Consider the following 23,557-nt stretch of genomic DNA (forward strand, 5'->3'; position numbering starts at 1 on the left):
CTGGGTGGTTAGCTGGGCCATTGTACGGCGTCGCTGGTTTTCTTCACTGAGACACGACGCTCACCGCGGGTGTGGTCCACACGTTCTGTGACCTCTGCCTGGTTGTTCGAGTGCTGTTGAGCTAGTCAGACTGGCCCACCTTCCCGTGGTGTGGACGAGTACCCAGAATCATCTGTCCAGGTGACTGATGCTTCTGGGTAGCCAAGTGGCCAGAACAGAACAACAGAACACACACATAATACACACAAACCGACGTCACACACATATCTGGCTCATTTGTAGTGATACTGTTCTTCACAGAGATACGAGGCGGAGTTGAACTAACGTTCTAGGAGCCGCCCATTACAAAAACACATGTCCACATGTTGAGCTAGTCACGAATAGAAATGTGCTAGTGAAGTCCAAGCACTTTGAGCTACGAAAACCGGTTGTGAGAGGGTGTCCTCAAGGCTCCGTCTTGGGACCCCTTATTTGGAACCTAGTCTTACAGAATTGATTGGTTCGCACATTCCCTAATTGTAAGGTGCTGGCATTTGCAGATGATCTGACAATTATAATTGCAGGACGATCTCGCTCACTCTTAGAACAGAAAGCTAGTAGTGTGTTTACGAGGTTCTTGGGCTCAATGCTTTAAGCTTGCTATTAGTCCTTACAAAACTAAAATGATGTTATTTAAAACAGCTTTAGATATAAATCGACCTCCTCAGATCAAGTTGAATGGTGTACAGTTACCTATGGTCCTTGATACCAAATACCTGGGAATTACTGTGGACAGTAAGTTATCATTTCAGCAGCACTTATTATATTTAAGCAATAAAATCAGGAAATTTTCTGGTGCTATCATTAGAATTTCAAAATCTGACTGGGGCTTATCACATAAAACACTGTTTTGTATTACAAGGCAGTATTCCTTCCTATAACTACGTACGCTGCAGGAGCCTGGTTCCATAGAGTTAAAATAGCTACGTTTCGGGCTAAACTAAATTCCATACAACGCATCATGCTTCTTGGTATTCTAAGAGTGTGCAGAACGGTGTCCACTGCCGCGTTGCAGGTGCTGGCCGGAGCCTACCCTTGGATCTACATTTGTTGTATCGTGGTTTTTGCTACCGTATTAAGAGGGAAATTCCTACAGAACTTTTTGGTATAGAGATAAATATTCGCTCTGACTGCAGAGGCGAAAAGAAAAGATGTATGAATGAAATAATCAATTTATGGCAGACAAGATGGGATACCATAACTACTGGAAGAGTGACCAACTTGTTTATCCCGAACGTGACTTTTCTGAATGATAAAAAGGTTCGCAATTGGTTTACATCTAGTTTACAGTCGTCATTTTTGTTAACAGGGCACGGGTCAATGAATGAGAAATTATATGCATTAGGACTAAGCAACACGGACCTTTGTTTTTGCGTGGCCAGGGAAGGCTGGCAGCATATACTATATGATTGTCGAATATATGACAATGCCAGGACAGCGATACGTGAAATTCTTGAGAGTATAGCCACAGGAGAAGAAGCTATATTTTTAAGAGACTGTAGTAAGTTTGAGATGCTCCAGATATTTGCTAAAGAAGTGTGTGAACTAAGGTAAAGTATGATTCCAGTGATATGAGGTTGATCAAATCCATTTGGCTGGAGGCATCGAAGTGTTTTTATGCTGCCGTTCTTAACGGTTGCACAACTGGAAGGTCTTTTCTTTATCTCTCTCTCTCTCTCTCTCTCTCTCTCTCTCTCTCTCTCTCTCTCTCTCTCCCCCCCTTGGTTTTTTCCCCCTTTCGCTTTTTGGTATATATATATATATATATATATATATATATATATCTGATAATTAAAATAAATATGATATTTAAATAAAATCATCAGCCAGTAGTACGGCAATAATTATCAGATATAATTAGGCATCATGTGGAGGATGTGCATTTGCTGCCTCTAATGATAGCCACATAGCCATATTTATTTATTTTTATTACTTTTACCTAACTTTTACCTCACATATATATATATATATATATATATATATATATATATATATATATATATATATATATATAAAACAATCAAGCCAGGTCAAATTATGGCCCAGGAACACGGAAATTCTTGAAGCAGGGCTTCACAACACTGGAAACTACCATAATATAAGCCGAAGCTCACTTTTCCAACCGTGTAAGAACACTCCCATGCTCAAACTGCATATACGAATACATAATTTATACTCAAAAAGTTCGAACGGAGTTGCACTCCAAATAGACTGGAAGAAACAATTTAAAAAATTGCTCTTCATATCAGACGAGATCCAAGGACGATTCACTGATGCTGCTACAATATTTTGAAAACACATTCACAACCATCAATTCAGGTTCTGCTAAACAGCGTGTTTCTGCCTATAATCAACAAAGGTATACACATCAAACGGTATGAATCATGATATGAGGTGACATTTGTTATGACAAAGATCCATCACCGGTTTTTTGGTGGTTTCTCTCACAGGTTGACGAGAAGCTGAAACTGTTCATAGACCTATCAATTTTCTTTAGCGCAGTGCTCCGTCTCATACCTTTAATGCTATCCAGAATAGTTTCTTTACAATATCAACTATTCAGCATCCATTCACTGCCCAACTCGAAACTCATAGCACTCTTCCTTATTTATACCTTCTACTTCTGTTCTCTGTAACTGCCTTACTTTACACGTATTTCTCTAAAATGATATCTATAGAAATTCGAGTCTAATGTCAACAACTACCGTCTGTCTTTTCAACACCTTCAACCCATGCATGTTACGAGGTATTAAGTACCATAGGGTCTAATAACTATCGTGCTTGGGGTTTTCATAAAAAAAAGTAATAATACGAGGAAATATTACAGTTCTTAAATTTCTCAATTCGTTTTCCTATCCTTTAGTAGCCGAAATTCCAAATATGTAACTATCTTTTCAAACGTGAAGAGATTTTACTTCTACGTTTTCTCTTGCAAATCCTCGGACAAAAAAGTGTGTGTACCTAGCAATCTCTTTTTTCTTCTGTACGGAGAATCATAGACTGACTTGGCCTCTCCTCTAAGGAGTATATTTCCACCGTGAGCAGTATCTGTAGGCTTACATCGAACACGAAGTGAATTTGAATGTCAAATAACCTCAGGATCTCTTTCACAACTGAGATGTTATTTTTATATCTAGCAGGGAATAGCTATTCAAACAGTTTTTATTTGCGCTCCTTCGCCTTCTCTGATACAGTAGGAGATGGTCGGCGAACCGCTAAGAAAAGTCGCTGGTTCCTTTATCAAAAGAAAGTCTCCATCATGTGAAACGTAACTATGGTAATGGCTCGTAAGACCAAGAATGGTTTGTAACTTCTAGATTACATCTGTTTCAATAAGAAGACTCCCAAATGAGATTCTATCTGCAACCGCATAAGTATGCCGAGAGGGAAGTCTTCGTTCATTATGCGTTTGTCCTTATCATAATGATGGAAGATAGCAAAGCCAGGTCACAATACAATTACAGGTTCTTTTGCACAATCGAATCGAACGAATCACGGCCATGTGATTAACTTGTGTGTGTGTGTGTGAAATCGAAGATATTATCCTAAAAACCTTGGCAGAACTCAAACCAAATGAAATACCACCATGAAAGGTTATAAAAATATAAAAATAAAAATTAAAAACTTTGGTTGGTAAATCACTGAATATAACGCGATCGAAGGTAATAAAATTCGGCGTTACTGAAACACCAGAAGAATGGAAAAATTCTTCTGGTGTTTTAGTGACGTCTCAGTTAGCATTATATGAAATTATGCTAACTGATGTATACTAACTTTAAAATGAGTCAAAGAAGACTTAATTATCAATAAAATGGTAAAAATAATTTATTTAAAAGAAAACATTGGCAGGTTACTACAAAGCTTTAAAGTTTTAATGTGATTATGACTAAAATAAATTAAAATTGTTTTTATTTATAAATATTTTATCAACATAAGATAAAATAAGCTACCTATGATACTGGCCTGTAAAGAAAGGTTTAAAAGACAAATACTCGATTAGTGATACAGGGGATTACGTCAGTTGGATGAAAAGACAACTGGTGGCTACAATTGGGTGTACCACACAGAGATCAGAGGTAATGTATGCAGGTTCGTTATGGTTCAAGCGCGTTAAATTTTTATTTGTTAGATTAACTGAATGTTTTTCTTTTTTCTGTGATTACTAAAAATTAAAGTAAATATTATTTAGGTTCTAACTGATTAACTAATAATATATAAATGTAATTGTTTTATATATTATTTATAATGATTTGTACTGTTTTTAGCTGTTTATACTGATTTACCTGTTTTTAGGCGCGGTCTCATATATCTTTATTTATTTATATTTACACACACACACACTTAAGGCCTATTGTTTTTACCATGTCCTTCAGTCAGCTGGTACAGACGGACGGATTTTCATGATTTTATATTACGTATTAATATTATGATATTTTATATTATACGTATTTATATCATGATAGTTTATTTGTCGAGGAGCCACTCCAAATTTAATTAAAATCAGACAAATAGAAATCCAGCAATTATTATTTCTTTTTTCCGTATGAAAAAAAATTAATTCTTATTGGAAATTCAGAATACAGAGATACCAAAAACTTCACGGCCATAAGGGCAGGGCCGATTATGAATCCTCTGACTGGAGGATTCATAATCTGAGAAATAACAGACTTAAAAATGAACTAAAACAGAATAAAAGTAACATAATGCTTTAAGTATTTAAAAATCATGAACAAAAATTAACAACAAATAAAAATCCCTCATAGAAGTAATATCTGACTGAGCTGGCTTAATATCGAGATAAAGCGTTCATTCTCAATCAGACAGAAAAAACAGTCTTGATGGAACAGTTGAATTATGACAGGTGAGATCTGTTATTGGGAACGTTTTTCCTGTAACCCCGATCAACAGTGAATTTGTTCAGGCAGCGAGCCCTTGCTGAACCCGCTTTCCCGCGTTAGCAAGGCTCTTAGAGAAACAACGGGGGGGGGGGAGCATCCACCAGCCGAAATTCTCCAAGAAGGTGTTGAATTTAAGCCCGTTATAATCTTGACCGTTGCTAGGAGGCATTGGGCGTCAATTAAAGAGGGGAGCCGTGGAATCCCCAGCGTGTTGGTTAGGTCGGTGGTGAGAAGATGAGCTGGAAGGTTGTTTCCTATTGGCCCACTTCAGCAGATAGCGGTTTAATTGTTGTAGGTACCGCTGAGGCCCAGATTTCAGCTACACAGAATAAGGGTGTAAAGCAGACTATTCTAATGTATCTCAAAGTTGTCATTTTATCAGTGACATATAGGAGGTGTTATTTCGCTATCCATCGGTGTCCTGGAGCACGTGTGAGTAGCATCTCTAAATGGAGTTTAGAGCCGAACCCGCTCTCCCCCCTTTGATTATGATTACAATTGGGATCAGGATACTGCTGATGGGTGACTGGATCGATGATAAATTTTGCTGCAGTGAATATATCACGAATTCGGATTTGGCGGGATTGATTTTTATCCCGAACTGGCAGAGGTAAGATGCAATTGTGGATAATTGATTTCCGTTTTTGTTAGGTCCAGGTTTTTACGCAGGTTAATGGGGGCAAGACTTTATATCATGAGCATAGCTTAGCAGGCATGGATTATGTGTAACCAGTAGGGAGACAGCTGAAAACAGGCCAGAGAGGACCCCCTCTCCCTGACGGACACCAGCGGTGACGGACCTTGCAAAGGTGCGATGCCCTATATGAAGTTTAACTATCCTGTCTCGCAGGGGACAGGATAGTTAAATCCTATCCTATCCTATCCACTATCAGATCAGATTACAACTCATCTGATCTGATAGTGGCATCCTCGGAGGGTGAGAAGTTGGTTTCTTTGAAAAGCATTGAAGGCGGTCTCAATGTACAAATAGTTAGTTCTTTCTTGATCAGATGCTAGACAAGATAGCAATCTTGTCTAGCATTCATCAGAAGGATGGTAATAGTCGATCTGGATGCTTCATCAGGCTAGAAGAGTTGGAGATGGTCATGTAGTGTTTAAGTTGCGATAGCGACTGTACTTTGGTTATTGGTCTCAAAGTAACCGTTCTATTGCTGTGGGAAAGTCTAGTTTGAGAGAAGCTGATTAAAAATTATTACAAGTGGCTGTATAAAGTATAGACTGAGGGATTTAAGCATGAATTGGGGAACATCGTCGTCTGCGGTCGACAAGGTGGTAAAGAACTGATTACCGTCATCAGCAATGACGGTAATCAATTGATTCGTGATGATTATGGCATTCATCACACTTCATTCTGGATAGTCTAGATAGGAAAAGCCAGGTCATTGTTTGGAGCGGGGTTATGATGAAATCTGGTGAGGAATTCGAGCCACAATTCTTGGTCAACTTGCTGAGGAAAACCTAGATTCCCTTGTTTTTAAAAAATAGCGATACGAGAGGAGAGGTGAATAATAAGTATTATACAGTTGTAATTAAACTAAATGACTAAGTTTACAGAACGTAATACTGCAGAGCTATAAGCGTTCTATAAAGTTATAATCTTAGTAATTAATTGATAAGGAGATAACTTTATTTATTTTTCACTTCTATTCATCACAGAAAAAGAAAAAAGTCGAACGCGCCAGCAGTGTAATGCACTGCGTACGTTAACTAATCCTATGTGATATATACTGTATATGAAAAAAAAAAGGAAATTATCATTGCGAGTTTCTGTTCATCCGATTTTAATGAAATTTGAGATGTCTCGACAAACCTTTTTAAAATGCCTAAATATAAAATTTAATGAAAATTCATCCACTACGAGTCGAGTTACTTCATGCGGGCGAGTGGACAGACATAGTAAGATAATAGACACATTATGCACATTTATTAACGCCCCCCCCCAAAAAAAAGGAGATTAATATTACTGACATTACTTGTTGTATACAAGTAACATCAGTGTATACGTATGGTTTTTACTCTTACCAGTGAACGCATTTTTTAAAATACAAGATTTAAATTAAGTTATCTGTTTTTGTAAGATGATTAAAAAATCGTATGCTGAAATTCATACTGCAGAACAAACATTCTTAGAACGTTACCCAGGCGAAAAGCAGTCATTCTAAGCAGCTAATTAACACTAACGTGGTCAGCTCTACTAAAAGATAAAAAAATTCATATGTTAAAACAAAAAAGAAAAAGGAAGCTTTTCCGTTGTGTGTTTTATGGGTTAAAAACACAGCGAATTAGAATATATTAAAGCTTCTATTAAAGTGATTTAATAGAAAGCTGGGTAACGGGAACTGGTTTTAATTTAAAACCGTTAATGTTAACTTAAAGTGAATTTATATTCTCATTTAAAGAATTTAAATATTTTGACACGTTTCTAATAAAGGGAAAACTTTCTTCACTGAGAATCTCTAAGGAACAGGGTTCTTTCAGTAATTATGGAGGCCTTAAAATATCTTTTTCGTCGTTTAGTTATCAATATGACGGGCGAGCAGTTTCGGCAACTTTCAAAGTCTCTTACTACTTAGGAAATGTTTAATTAGTTTTCTCACCTTAGCATAAACAGAACCTTTCCAGCGGGTGTCGATTCTTCCAGGAAACATTGATGAATATCTGAAGCCACGAAAGCGTTTACAGATTCAGCGTCACTCAAGACTCATTAAAATGTATGAAGGAGGTCGCACTGCTGTAAAACTTGAGGGTATTTCCTGAAATCGGGCTTCCATCCACCGCTCGTGCATCTTCCAAGAGACACACCTGCACTTTTCTGAATTTAAAATTTCTTTTTTGACTCGCGCAGTACGATGCGATAATGGGTTGTCGGTTTTGTTTGTAAGTTGACTCTAGATATATAAACACACCACGTAAGGATTAAAGGATGTATTTTTAAACCAAGGACTTCGTCAGTATTCTTTTCAATGGTGATTCGTATTGTAGCAAAGATTATTTTCTCGATTAGTTTGAATTTAGTCCTAGCAAATGTTAAACATATTCAAGGATTAAGCAGCAAAAGAATAAATTTATTGTATTTTGACCACGACATAAGCAGGTATGCGGATCCAACTCCCCCAGAAAAAACTTCCATAAAAAATGGACAACTTTAGAAGTTTTAGAGCATGCAAACAAATGCAAGGTAGAATGTTTTCCTTTTGTGCCATCTAATCTATACCTCACTTAGTGCCAATTCATTAGTTTACTTTAAGAAGTTCAATCGTCTTTTAATCTACATTTCAATCCGATTCAGTCATTGGCCAGAAAAATTCCCATTAACTTTTTCTAGGTGATTTGGCCCGGTCTCACACAGACAGTAGATCTCTTGAGATTTATTTGGAGGATTTCATCTTGGAAACAGGCACGACAACATCCATACATTATTTGGCCGTACATCTTTTGTGTACGGCCAAAGTAGCTAGCCTTCCGTGCTGTGCCGCCCCCTGCCCTCCCCCAGAGCTTAAAGATGAACGGTTTTCGTTGCGTTGTTTGATTTTGCGCCAACATAACTAACCCTGAGGCGTCATTGTATTATGTCCAAAACTACACGTGTTCCACGGACGGTTTAATTGTTCTCCTGGATGAAATATCCGAAATACTTTGAGAGAAACCCACTGAACCCAGAAAGATGCCAATTAACTCAGCTACAGTGTCAAAGAAGCTAATAAAAGTTCCTTTTGGGCGGTATAGGATTCATACTTTTTCTACAGGATTTCCAACGATCTTAACCACTTCCTGGCTGCGAGGGCTAGAAAAGAAGCAATTACAGATGAAAGAAGGATGGGGATGGACTAGTGCTTCTGTTGAAGACTGGGTCGGACTTTCCCAATCTTCATTATGGAAGATAGGAAAGTCCAACGGAATATTATGGAATGCAATTTGCATTACTCTCCTGATAACCCCAACCTGGTTGCCAGTGATGTCTTCAATCTTCTGCTTTTCCTTAGGTAGTTTTCTCATGGTTGAAAATCAACCAGTACCCATTTTTACAAATTGCTTTGATTCCTCTCGCTAAATAATGAAAACAGAGTGTCTGAAAAGTGACGAGACAAGAATTCTAAAAACACCAAATGTTCAGAAAACGAATTTATTATGAAAATCATAGTGGTCCCCAAAGGACTACACACACGCGTTACACCCACCTTTTAATCGTTGAAAGCATTCTTGAAATTCTTCCAAAGTTATTTCCTTCAAGGTGGTCGTTTTGGATTATATGAAGTGGCATATCTTACATTTTTAACTTCGAAGAAAGAAAGGAATCAGCCGAATCCAAATTTTATTAATGGGAGGGGTTTGATCTCAACAACCCCTTTTCCCGAAAGAAATCTTAAAACAATTAACACTGAATGCGCAGGTGCACTGTCGTGCAACAAAATTCGGTTCTTTTCATGCAAGTCCCGCTCTGAATTCTTTCCAACGGTCGTATTTAGAAGTGATGGAATGATTGTTGAAAAGAATTGGACGAATCAGATCAGATTCAAGAAAACAAAACTGGTTTTGGTTGCACGGCAATGCACCCGTGCATTCCACATGTCAACTGTTGGACAGACAACTTGAGTAGCTGAGACCCGCTAATTTTGGTAAAATCAGATAATTTCATAAAATCGGAAAATTAGGAGGTCTCGATTACTCAAGTTGTCTGTCCAACTGTCTAATAATGTTTCGAGACATTAGGACCTCCACATATTTTTTTACTCTATGCCACGTCAACTGTTCGAAGATTTCTTTCGCAAAAATGGGATTACTGAGGTCAACCACACATTCACTAGATTTGGATCCGGCCGACTTCTTTCTCTTTACGAATTTGAAATTAAGATGAAAGGAAAAGATTTCATACCATCCAAAAAATGGGACCAATCATCTCAAGAATGCTTTCAACGATTAGAAGAGAGGTTTGTCAATGTCTCGAGGGGAGTATTTTCAATGATTTTCATAATTTATCCGCTAATAACAGCGAATAGCGCTGTGGAGGGGGGAGACGGAGGAGTGGTTCTACACCGGTCTTCGTAGACTAATTCGTCACACTGGTCTTTGTACGACTTCATGTCATTCAGAAAGTGATGAACACTATGCAAAGACATTTACAAGACTTTCATTCTCGAAATATTTCCGATCTAATGCTCGTTCGGTTGCCTTCCCTCGCGTCATTTCAGGTTTTGGGGAAATCTGTAATCTATCTTGACAAATCCAATAGAATATCGCGCTCATGGGCACTTGTGAAAGAGGTGACTAACAGAGAGACTTACGTTGCTGTCGTGTTTGTCACCCAATAAGCCGATATGCAATACACGTGTAATTGTGTTATGACGCATAAAATACAGCTTGGGCTTTACGATAAACTATTTATTCTTAAAAGTAGGAATTTCGTGACACTCGCGTTGCATTTTTGAAATCAGCGTGATGAAGGCATTTCTACTGGATGGATTTAAGAAATAATCACACACATTTTTGCACAGTTAACAGAACTCATATCACCCTGCACTGCTTCCTGTAAATCTCCAAAGGCTAACAGTTCGATCATTTAGAGAAATGATCGATGAAAATAATGGAAAAAATACGACCGCTTTTTCAACTCGTGGGCACATTTATTTATTTACAGACTTCTCACCCACAGGGCACGCAGATCCTAGATAATAGTGAGAACGCTGAGAATTACAGAGAATCAATATAGAACAGTATTAATCAATACAAAAGTAGAATTAAAATATATACAAAATTTAGATTAAGAAAATCGAGTAAGGAGCAAATTCATATACACAGACGGATTAAGTGTAAAATCAGTGTTGTGATTATTCAATACCTGAAGGAAACGGTACAGAGGACTTCCAAGTGAGTGTTGAGTACGAGGGAGAGGCAGTGATTGGGGTACAGTGAAAGGTATTTGTTCAAGAAGAGATGGAGAATCGATAACAGAGTTTATGGTATTGTAGACAAAAAGACGGCCTCCGTAGCCGAGTGGGCAGGAGCGGGAGTGCAGTAGCACACGCTCTTTGAGTAGACCGGGGTTCAAGCCCCTGACTGCTGAATACGGTCGATCTGCCAACCCGCACTGGACCAGCGTGGCAGATTATGGTCCATTTCCCTCAGCATGAATTGTTGAGGAGGCTTCCATCCTGCAGTGGGTTGATAATGGCTGCACTTTTAGACAAAAAGAAACCCATGGAGTTGTCGTCTATAGTGAAGAGGAATGCATCTGAAGCGACCACAAATAGCTGCATAGTTTCGAAGGCTAAAGGCAAGTTTATTTGGAAAGCACATGAATTTTAATGAATTTAATTGTAATTCTCTCAAGTCTGTGAGAAAGATATTCCTGTTGTGGGGACCAAATAATATCACTATAATCAAAAATGGGAATTATAAGCTGCCTGTTTGTATGTAGAGAATAATTATAACTTTGTCACTCTTGAATATAGAGGAAGAAGGCTTAATTAATCCAAGAAGTTTGGAAATCTGAGATATTTCATGATCAATATGGAAAGAGGGATGAAGGTCAGATCGAAATAGGGCGCCTAAGTCCTTGGGAATGTATCAGTACTTGCAATTATAGAGTTTCTAATATAATAATCAGTAAAGACAGATGGTCTAACTGCACGATTCGAACTAAAGTGACATAATTACATTTTAATGGATTTATAAACAAGTTATTTTTATTGAGCCAGAGTGAGAGAGAATCAAAACAGGATGACTGAAGCTTATCGCTGTCAATTGAAGAATAAATAACTTTGTAAAGTTTAATATCATTTGCATAGAGTTACCACTCAGCATTAAGACTGAAATGAGGTTGACATCATTAATGTAAACAATAAAGAAGAGTGACCCAAGGGCGAGTATTGAGGAACACCTTGCGAAACAGTAAACGGAGTTGAAGTACCATCAATTATTACCGGACAGTTTATGATTTCTAAGCAGTGACTCAAACAAATCCAGTAAAGGGGATCGTAGACCATAAGATGAAAGCTTAAAGAGCAGAAGATCGATGTGGACAGAGTCAAATGCATGAGAAACATCAAGGAAAAGGGAATCAATTTGATTTCCTTTGTCCAAATTAATTTGCAGGAAACGAGAGAACAAGACCAGATTTGAAACAGTTGATTTCATGGGAAGAAAAATATAGTGATTATTGATAAAAGCATGAAGGTAGGAACTAAGATATTTATAAAGTAGAAGTTCAAAACTTTTAGCAATTGTATTCAGTACAGTAAAAAGTCGGTACTTATTAGACATGGCTTATCACCCTGCTTTTTATACATCGGTATGATATAGGCCTTTTTGCACGCCGAAAGGTAACAACCATCAAGAAGACAGTAATTACAGAGATGAGATAAGTTGAGTAAGAATTGGAGCTAGAGACGAACTACTTTTCTTGAGGAAAAGAGTAGGGAGGGTATCAGGAGCAGTGAAATACTTAAGCCGAGAAATGGCTGACTGGACAGCATCAGTAGTAAGAACTAAACTATCAAAACAGTCATTAGTATTATATTCAAGAGGATAACAGGGAATAGAGCGCTGCTGTTGAGGAGAACAAGGTTTAGAAAAATGGGTGGAAAAAAGATCAGAAAAGGCAATAGGACAGTTGATTGAGATATTCGAATCATTAGTTAACATAGGAATTCTGGAAGGTCTCGATAGCCGTTTGAGATAGCGCTACAATGGTCTCGAATTGAAATTCCGAGTAAGTTCAGCTTCAACTGAGTGATCTTCACTCAGTGTGACTCAGATAGTGTGACAATATTGAGATTTCGTGACTTAATATGGCGTCTAAGGGAATAGAAGGAAAGTAGCTAAGGTTAGTTTTCAGTTTTATATACCTTTTGTGGAGGTAATTTTTGCGACGAATTAAATACACGAGCTTGTTCGACATCCAGTGAGGGAAGTTACATGATTAGCGGTAGAGAATTTAATGGGAACGAATTCAAATTGCAGAAAGGAGGATTAAGTTTAGATGATCAATGTAACGATCAATCGATTCAAAATTTTGGATGGGAATCCAATCAATATTCCCCAGAAACCGATTTAACGAAGTCCAGTCAGTGTGCTTAAAGCTAAAAAATTATCTGTCAAAAAAAGGTTCAGAAATAAAAGAAAAGAAATCAATGACTATAGGGAAGTGATCTGATTAGAAGAAATTATCACCCTTAGAAATTATGAAGAGAGTTGATTCATGGGTAGAAACTAAATCAAGGTAGGAAGAGTTGCGGGTGGGAAAGGTACATATTTGAGTTAGAGCATTACTAAGTAAAATGCTGCAGAATTACTTAGCCAGTAAATTTGGAGAACGATTCGGGTCAAAGGCAGTTGGGATATTAAAATCACACAGAATAAGTGACATAGCTTTTGGAGACTTCAAAAAGATTGCTGCATTTTTAATATTCTCAAATTGCAGAATGGTGGCTAAAGAAACTGAGGTGTAAGGTAAAAAAAGCATAAGCAGAAGCAGCTTTCCAGCACAGTTAACTAATAATAAGATAACCTCCAATGGAAGAATTGTTTAGAAATTATGAAAGTTTCACATTATGAAAGTGAGTGGTCAACTGCGCTAGTCGAAGCACAACATTAAACACAGTGACTTGCAAGACGGGCGTGCGCCAAACTGGCTAACTGGCTTTTTCTGATCACTGGCGACAAGTTAAAGATAACAAAATCAGACCCTTTAAATCACTCACCATAAGGAATATAAGGAAAACAATTTCACATAATCTCTTTACGATTGTAATTTATTTAAATTATTTTAATATAATTAAAGTCAATAAATTTGAACCTTATTAAACAGTAAATATTTTAACTTACATATTTATTTACGGTTCCCCCTTCGCTCGGTTTATTAAAGACTGTGAATTTGGACTCCCATTTATAGTTGAATGCGCATCGTAGATATGATAGGGCTTATAAAAAAATTTTTTATTCATTCTTCTTTTAAGAATGAGCGAATAAAATCACACGCCCAGATGAGGGCTAAGAGAAGTCATCATATTGTGTTTATGAATTGTATTTTATGGTCAGTTTCCCGGCATGAAAAACCCGTTCTTGGAGAGGGGGGGGGATGCTTAACACCGACAAATTCGTCACGGAGTGAGAAATGTCTATAAAAAATTCTGCCGTCTTGGTGGGATTCGAACCCAGTCGTTTCCAAAAAGTTGTGAAAAGATACACGTCTGAAAAACGCGGAATAACTCATGGCATAAACCCCTGGTCCCTCCGCATGAGATCGGCTAACTACGGGCTATGTTAGGCAGTGGTTACAGCGCTTTCTCTATCTCTCTCTCTCTCTTGTTTGCAGATTCAGAAAAAAAAATACAAAATACAGTTCCCTAATTCTCCACTTTCTCAGTTTCTGGACTGCCTTTTTGTTTTTCTGTAATGTCTTGGCTGCTCTGCTTCTACGACCTACTTGTGTTTGCCGTTATTGTAATTCATCAAAGTACGTAACATGAAACAGACTTCAGTTGTAACTGCTTAAGAAATGGCAAACAATTACTTAAAACCAGGCCGCATTCTTCTAAAACGCTGTGATTGATAAACACTTGACATATGGGTTCGGAAGAGACTAGGCCAGTGATATCGGAATCAATCGTATTCTTTCAAAACTGTGCATTTAGAAATATGAATGGTAATTGTGGGGGGGGGGGGAGAGAGAGAGAGAGAGAGAGAGAGAGAGAGAGAGAGAGAGAGAGAGAGAGAGAGAGAGAGAGAGATGCATGTAACAAAACTGAAGAATTCTAATATCAAACTCTGGAAAAAATAAATTCATGCTGGAGGTCGTTGTGATTCCTCATCGCATCCTCTGAAGAATCACTGAAATGGGACGTGGATTCCCAATATATACACACAGAGTTGACTTTGGATTAGCAGTACTTACATAATACCTCGAGAGGTTTTTTTTTCCCTTATGAGAACCCCAAACACAACAGGTATTAGAACCTATAGTACTTAGTACTGTGCATGAGTTGGAGGTTGAGAAGAAGAAAGAAGATATTTGTTGACATTGGACTTGAACTTCTGTAAACTGAAATTTTTCAGGAAATACGTATGAAGGAAGGTTGTTTCAGAAAACGGCAGCTGAATGTATAAACAAGGAAAATGAAAACTTGGTTCTGTGAGTCTGAAGTTGGACAGTAAATGGATGTTGGATGCTGCACGTGTTCGGACTGTTTTGAAAGAGAGAGCGGGAATTATAGAAGCCAATTCAGAAGAACAGTGCCCATGGAAGTATCTGTAGAAGAGGCATGCAGCAGAAACAGTACGCCTATGAGACAGCGAGTGCAGAGACTCTGTTAGAGATGAATCATTAATTAACTTAACTGCCCTCTTCTGAACGGAATCAAGAAGTCTGAGAGAGATTTTGTTCCCCAGATTTGCGAACAATATTCCATGGTAGAGCGGATTTGCGATTTGTACAGAGTGAGCAGCTGTTTGGAAGAAAACTAACGCCGGGAGCGAAAGAGAAAACCAAGTTTTTTTAGATGCAGAGGAAGCAATATTTGTAATGTGCTTGTGCCAAGAGAGATTAGAAGTCAGGGTAATCCCCAAAAGAGATATATCATTTTGCCTAGAAATCGGAGTGTCACCAAAGATAAGCATAGGAGCAGAAGGTCAAGTTGGTGAGACAAGACTTTCCTTTAACTAACACATGATGGTGTGAATTTTTACTGGAGTCTTGTCTATGAATTAGTGGGCATACATGGTCTTGTCATGAATTACGTGGCATATACAGTCATTACAGCGGGCATTACAGTCTTGTCATGAATTAGTGGGCATATATGGCGGTACTCATACTGGGTACATGTTTGTTTTTTACCACTGACACTTCAGAGCCATTTTTAAGCGCGATCGCATATATGCAAAGTGCATACTCTCTTCTCCATGTTCGTATCTGAAAACTCGACTCTCAGTGGAGGGTCTTTCACGAAATTTTATATTTGGCACTTTCAGAAAGATTATTCTTAGAAAATCAGAAATCCCTTGATTATTATTTTTTTCCTACCCATCTTTTTCTTCTGAAGCGCTGCAAAACTGAAGATGGATATTATGTTTGCTGTCATGCGTTAATTAGATGAATGAATGGGCAATAGGTCCGATTCGTAGAAAGAGAAATGTCTCGGTTTAAACAGTACGCATATGAAAGAGCTGGTCTTTTTGTTAACAGTTTACTAAATAATAAAACACGAGTTATTTGCTATTAATCAGAGCAGAAATGGCAATTGCTTGTTATCTTTCAAACGTGTTACTATACACCACTTTACACTTGCTTATGTGCTTCTAAATACTGTTATCATCATAAGAACCGCTTAAATAATTGATAAAAGCTCGTATCAACTTCAACTTCATTGTAGTACGGACTGAAGAACAGAAAGGTTACGCATCCAATCACATAATTAATACCATTTAGCAGTAGCAGTAAGTCACATTCTTGATTGCGAGGACATTACATTAAACCTGTATCTCCTAGGCACCAAGATGTAACAATCATGACTCCAATATAACTGAACAGTCAACCCAGTGCCTCACAACTATGTAGATTAAATACTTAGCTGTGACAAGGAAGTTTTATTAGGATTGACGCCAATTCATAATTACCTTCCGTTAGATTTTTTCATTTTTTAATGATCATGCTTCGGGAAAGTTTAAATATTATCAGGAGAACATCATGATTTTTTAGACATTGTGTTCAGCTTCCGCTAACTTATCTTCTTAATAAAATTACTTCCTGCGCTGAACTACCCAAGCTTGAATATACACACAAGTCTCGTTTCTCCTTTATAATTAGCCACTCGATTACAGAAAGAAAAGCGCAAGACCAGACAAACTACATAGTACCACCATGTATGCCCACTAATTCATGGTCACAGTTAATGGGCCAGCAGTTAACATACCTGCAAAGGGACCTTGAATGATAGAAACACCTCCATGACTGCTATTCCTAAGTCCACACAAGTGATTTAAGCGCAGAATTTTCCACTAACTTTGGAGAGGTAGAGTGCAACATTAAGATGGTGACTTGTTGTACAGCCATAACCAAATCAAACCAGAAGAGATATCGGTGACTTCGTATGAATCCATCGAAAATATCTCAGAGCATCCTGATGTGGTCTTCAGTGATCAGTCGAAAGTTGGTCTCAGTGGGAGGTCATATTTTTTCAAAGAAATTGATCAAAATTCAGAGACTGATGAGCCGTGGTTTGATTTCCTTTGGGTCAGTCCTGAAAAAACCCATTGCTGAATTTCTGAAAGATGATTTTCAAGGAAGTTGCCAATTCTTTTCAAAATCATACCTTACTGAATTCATGTACCAAATATATACTTTGCTTCATTTGCAAAATAAAATACGTTTTACCAGGATTTTAATTAATAAATAAAAATTTTAATAAATGTAAATAATTTTGGTTAAATATTTAAATTAATTAAACGTTTAGATCGGAACTCGAACCGTATTTTTTAAGTGAAGTCTGCGCCTGGAATGCATTCGCACTTGAATTCTACTTCATTTGAAAATTTCGCATTCAAGCATTCTTCAGCTCACACACTCAGGTGAAGTGCGCGCTAATTTTCGCGTGTTGTTTCCATGGTAAAATTCCATTTTACTTCTCGTTCCCACATATCTGCTGTCAGACATAAGCCTGTGGCCCTCCTCCAAAGGCTGGATGGAACCTGTATGTGAACCCATCATTCTAAACTTCACCTGTATTGGTGTTTTTTTTTTTTTTTTTTTTGTTCTTTTTTCCGATTCTTTCTTAACTGGCTTTCGCCACATCCCAGCCAACTCTAAACAGACTGTATCGATTTCTTAACCAGCAAACCTCCCAGTCTGGCCCAGGGAGGTAGCGTCTCATGCCTGAGGAAGTGGCCGTTTTGGCGATCGCATCATGCATCGCCTGCTGATTGAAAGACGACGAGCTTGCGGAGCTCGAGGAAAGAGGGAGAGACGCAGCGCCACCTACACCGAAAAGTCGTTATTTAATCGGGAGCTTGTCTGAGCGCCGTTAGTGATCTGTGTGTCAGTGGCGATGGACAAGGACACGCTGAAGAAGCAGATTGAAAACATGCGATACCAAGCACAGATGGAGAGATGGCCGCTGTCGAAGTCGATACAGGCGTGAGTATCTTTCTTCACTCGCTACTACTAATCTAGCAGTACCGTTTCGAAGCAGCCGGCTTCGTTCCTAATGTTTTCTTAAAACCATCCGAAGAGCGCAAGCGCAGTTTGCTGTTGACATGAAAAGGAGAGGGGGAAAAACATCTTCTTAAGGCACGCGGCCCTCAGGTTTTATACTCTGTGTGTGTAGGATTCTTAAATAATTTTGGCAACCTTCAAAATTATTTATACAGAAGGTGAAAGGCCAGTATGGTGATAATATGCAAGAGAATTCTGAGTTACGAGGGTAGGTCAGTGGGGGTGGGGTTGATAAACAGGAAACCGATTCAACCATTGAAGGGACAGAGATAAAAGAAATAAAAATGGGGACGCCATTTCATTACTGTAGTGTAATTGAGCCGAGGATATAAATAACGGCTCCTTTATGCTGCGTACGAATATACTTAAAAACGTGAAGCGCCCGCCATTTCTAATTTAAGATGATGTGAATGACCTTTACTTTCCCTTACCATAGCTCATATACGCCTCCTCTACTTAATTGTTCACCCTCTCTCTGTCTTCGTTGTCATTACTATCAAAAGCTTCAAGTTATAAGTAGCTGTTTTTCACGCACTGGCTGTCCTAATGAAAGGGTAATTGATCTACACAATCTTGACGTACCTGACTGAAACAGATAACACTGCTTCTTGGAGTATATTCTAAGCAGCGTAATATTGATCTGTGCCAAAGAACTTCACTTGACACAAAGTCGATAATTTAGATAAGAGGCGGATAGCATTGTATCTTATTAATTCCGGGAAAAGTCGAAGATGCCCTCTGGCGAATCCTTCAGGTAAAAAGTTGAACTACTTCATCTTAAAAAAAGATATTGCTAGCCACTCCGCTAGGTGATGTTTTGAGAAACAACGCGCTCTGTCGGAAATATCTCGAAACAGTCAGTCAGTCACGCTTTCCTATACTTTTACGATCCTTTCTTGAAAGTCTAGGAAATTGTCTTGATACAAAAGCACCCATTTTTGTATCAAATAAAATAATTCTTTTGAATTAAATCATAAAGACCAACGCTGAAAATGAAACACTGCCAAATATAGGAGAAATCAGAACAGCACTTTAATTTGTTAGCAGTTCTGTAGGCCTAATTAATTAATTTACTTAAATATATGACAGATTAAAAAAATAGATTCCTTTGCGGGCAAAATATTTTTGATAAACACAAGTGATCTCAGTGAATAAAATTTCTTGTTACACTGTACCTTACGTTTGATAAATCTGTACGTCTGTGAGACCAACTGAAATACTACTCCTTAAGTTTAGACTTCCACTGAACTAAAATTTTATTACTGTTGGAAACTTTTTTTTTTTTTTTCATGATTAAGTTTTAAAAGCAGTAAATAAACTTTTTCAGTTGTACGTACATCGCATATAAGCGTTTTTTAGTGAGCGTTTTATTCTCTCCTCTCCTCGTCATGCTAAAGTTTATTTCCAGTAATTCGGATGAGATTATTTACTGATTACTTTATTCCGTATTTGATGACAACTATGATTGGAACCTTCTGAAATGCATCAAAATGATAATTAGTTAGTCATGATCCATTCATCTTCTAGGTGAATCCTTGGATGTAACTCGGGAGAATAATTGATAAATATCTCCTTCAATACAAGACATTTTGGAACTGATCTTGGATGCGTTTCCGATTTAGCAAATACTCCAATGCTATCAATAAAACAGAGATTTACAAAAGGTTTATTAAGCTTCCATCAACAGACTTATGCATTTGAATATTTCCAGGGTGGACCCAGAAGGGGGGGGGAGAATATTCTTACTGTTATTAAAAGGAAAGGTAACATGGCGTCTTTGTTTACAGATTCAAAAGATGAAAGAAAGACGGCAGATAAAAAAATGAACCAGATTATTCTCAAAACTGAAACATAATTTTGACGCTAGTGGCTTAACAGATAGAAACAATGCTGCAACGTCCATACCGATTGAGCTGTTCCAGTTTCTGTACACCGTATTACCAACTAGGATTGCATTCTTTGTACTTTTTCCCCTTCTTATTTATAAAGTAGTTTAGTCTGGTTGCTATGGCAGCAAAAGCTCTTCATCTCGTGGGCACAGTACACACCTGCCTCGGAACACATGCAGTATTCTCGAACAGAGAAGTAAGGTTCCTCCCACTCTAGTGAGTTATTCCTGTTCTTTCAGTCCACATAAAGTGGAAATGGACCCGTGAACACACACACATACGCCGTACAGGAAAACAAATGCACGAAAAACAGTGGATTCTTTGGCATATCGACTACCTTTAGTTATAGTGAGCCAGTTAATGTGGTTTGGCAAAATCATGACGATATACTGATGATACCGGATACCCCGACTTGCCTTTTCGCCAGCCCCAAAGTCCGGCTCGGCATGCCTCGCCTCAGATTGTTAATTTTTTCGTTTCGTGGCCTTACCTGCTTATTTTCGGGAAAAAAAAATAGTCTTGGCTTAAAAAACACGCGCATTTAACCATCCACGAATTTAAAAATAATCTGTCTTCGAACAGCATGCATTTTCTCACTCACTTCAGACGAACTGAAGCCTCAAAGAAAGGGATCTGTACAACGGTTCTTACTTCTAGCCGACGTCGCACAATAACCAGAGAAAAATAAACCCGCTTGTCTCATTTCAATAGAGAACGGGCGGATGTGTTTATTGCTGCGAGCGTTAAAGACAAAATTGAAGACGTCGAAGACAGATTGCGTTCTGTCAACCGACATGTTCATAACCTGGAGACCGATTGCCTGACAGGGACACAACTTGATTAAATAAATTGCAAAGTTGCTGGAAGTTGGATAACAAAATCGTCCGATGCGCCCTGACTCGTAATTCACCGTGCTGATGAGACACCGGAGAGTAATTTAGTTTCTTTAGCAAACAGATATATCATTTACACCCTCAGTGGGACAAAAATAACACTCTAACGAGCACCAATAACACATCAACTGCATTAGTGGAATGTTGTTGGGACACTAAAAAGTTATTTGGGAGAGGGGAAGCACTACCAGTACAAGGTATGAAGTAGTTCATAGTCCAGTATATCCGATGTTTTCATACATAATGTGTATATATATATTTTTTTTATTTATTTATTTTTTTATTTATTTTTTTTAAGAACTGGAAGCCACAAAGTTCCCAATGGGAAAAATTATAGTCACTTTAATGTAAATGTCCATTTATATATTCAGAGAAGGGCCGAAAAAGACATTTTATAAGCTGTAAAGCTTTTTTTTTTTAATGTCTTTTATAATTTTTATTTATCAATAGCTACCTATTAATCTTGATATACTTTAGTGAAATATATAAAATCACATCTGATCTGTTTAACAATAAAAGAACAACATTTTTCACAGAAGTCCTGAAATGACAGCAAATAATTCCTTTGCCTCGTAGTCTCTCCTCGAGCCAAGTTTCTAATTGCCAAAACCCACGCGCCGATGATGAAAGAGCAATGAATGAAATTCGTGCCACGTAGTTTATTCTGCGCGACCATGCGACACAGCTAATCTGTATTTAGTTTAACTCATATCCGGGAATTTTCTGTATAACGTTGGGTAAACCTCATTGTATGCTATTAGTCTCGCTTTGTCAACTACATAAAACAAGAGCGTCCAGTTGTGTGTTCCTTCGAGCGAAATGCCGATTACACAGAAGACACAGAGACAATGCGACAGATATTAGAAGGTGATATGCAAACTAAACGATGAGCTTTTGTTCGCTATACGATCGATAACGCAAATGCATTTTAACCTGATTTTGCTGTAGTTTGGAAATGTTAAGAGGAGAGAGATTTTGTTAGCAGTTTAGTCATTTCAAAAGCACGAAACTGACGTAGAATAAGACTGTTTATGCCCGCTGCCTACCCAGTTTGGACGTCCTATTCGGAATTAATCAAAAAAAAAATGGCACTGTTTCCTACTACAGGCTGACGAGGAAGCTGTCGAGCATTTTTGTTTCCATCTTTATTTAGCTCACATCCGGGAATTGCTGAGTATAGCTGGTGGGTGCTATTACGACCGCTTTTCAGCTACAGTAAAAGCAGTTTCATTCATTCTAAGGTCAAGGTTCTCTTTAAAAGGAAGATTCTTTTGCTGGTGTTTGAGACTTACTATTCCGAGCAAATTCAGTGTTTTTGTGAAGATGTCTTCCTTCTATATTTCCCCCCTTCCTTTCCTTCTATATTTTCCAATAGATTAAGCATTCTTTGGTAGTAAAAAGTCACGTTTTCGATTAGCATTTAAAATCGTTAATTTCAATGTTAATCGAAAATATAAACTGTATGGATATATCCGTTTTTGAGGGTACTATATTCAATAGTTTCCATATCAAATAAAAAGATGAATACTTTATGGAAAAATTTATGGACAAAAGTAATAGTGTTAACAAGTATCTTTGATAAACAAAAGGCAACGAAAATAAAAATAAAATAAGAACTAGAGGACTACATATTTATTGGTATCCATTACTGTTAATCTATTTTTTTTTTTATTTTTGCAAATTCAATAGAACAGCAACTCCGTCTTCAGTATTATAGAGGACGTATAGAAACCCTTAACCTTCTGCATCTCATTACAACTGAAAATAATATTATATGGATGAAAGTATCAATTGTTTTGATTATCTATAATATACACTATGGTGTCTTAAAGCAAGCAAAAAAAAAAAAAAAACCGGCGTAACCTCAATCAGTAAACATATTTAAGTGTACTACCTATCAAGAAAACTTTCGTGCTGAATGTAGTATCCACAGGTACGCTGCTCGTCAATATTAACAGAACACATGTTCATGGCACCAGTTTCGACGAGCTCCTGTGTAGAGTCCACTTGAATTGAGCCTTCTTAACACAGTCCTATTGAAAATCTTTTCATCTGTGACGCAGCAACCTCAAACGACAGTTGATTACAGGACATCATAGGGTTCTGCCTTGCTGTTAGAGTCAGATAGCAGTCTCTTCTGGTTGACGTAGCCCTCGGGCGACCTTGACCAGTTTTTCGTGTTATGGTTCTTGTTTCCTGAAACTGCTTCTATAAGGTAAGGTGTAAGGTATGTTAGTGTCTAACGGCTCCTGGGATTTGTCCCATCTCCGCGAGTGTACATTGTATCGGGGCCAGAGATCTGAAGTGTGTGTGGGGGTCATGTGCTGTATATTGTGTTGTGCCCCGAGACGACACTGCGTGATACATTAAGCCAATATGCCACCTCCGCCTTCAACTAGCCGGCTTCAAGTCGTCCAACGTCCCGCCATCTCAAAGAATCATTTAAATAACGATGACTTGCCATCCTAAGTACTGGAGATGTGGCTATCCCACTGAGGAAGCCAAAATATGGGAATGAAGTTATGTGGTTCCAACCAGTGTTTTTATAGGCATGAATAATTTGCATAATGTGCGGTTCTGTAATGTAGTAGATCGATTTAGTAGTAATGGCAC

General features: G+C 37.9%; 1 protein-coding gene across 1 annotated transcript in view; it reads left to right on the top strand.

Annotated features, from left to right (window-relative positions):
- The first annotated feature begins 17,948 nt into the window (after nt 1-17,948).
- The window catches only part of LOC150083044 (guanine nucleotide-binding protein subunit gamma-e-like), a 79,904-nt gene continuing 74,295 nt past the window's right edge, over nt 17,949-23,557 (top strand). The window contains exon 1 of the mRNA XM_090377753.1: nt 17,949-18,084. Coding sequence (XP_090233879.1) covers nt 17,996-18,084 — 89 coding nt within the window. The 5' untranslated portion in view covers nt 17,949-17,995. The remainder of the gene's footprint in view (nt 18,085-23,557) is intronic.

Source organism: Mastigoproctus giganteus, chromosome 7, assembly GCF_048544385.1.
Source record: "Mastigoproctus giganteus isolate SK-2022 chromosome 7, ASM4854438v1, whole genome shotgun sequence".
In the NCBI taxonomy this organism is placed as follows: domain Eukaryota; kingdom Metazoa; phylum Arthropoda; class Arachnida; order Uropygi; family Thelyphonidae; genus Mastigoproctus; species Mastigoproctus giganteus.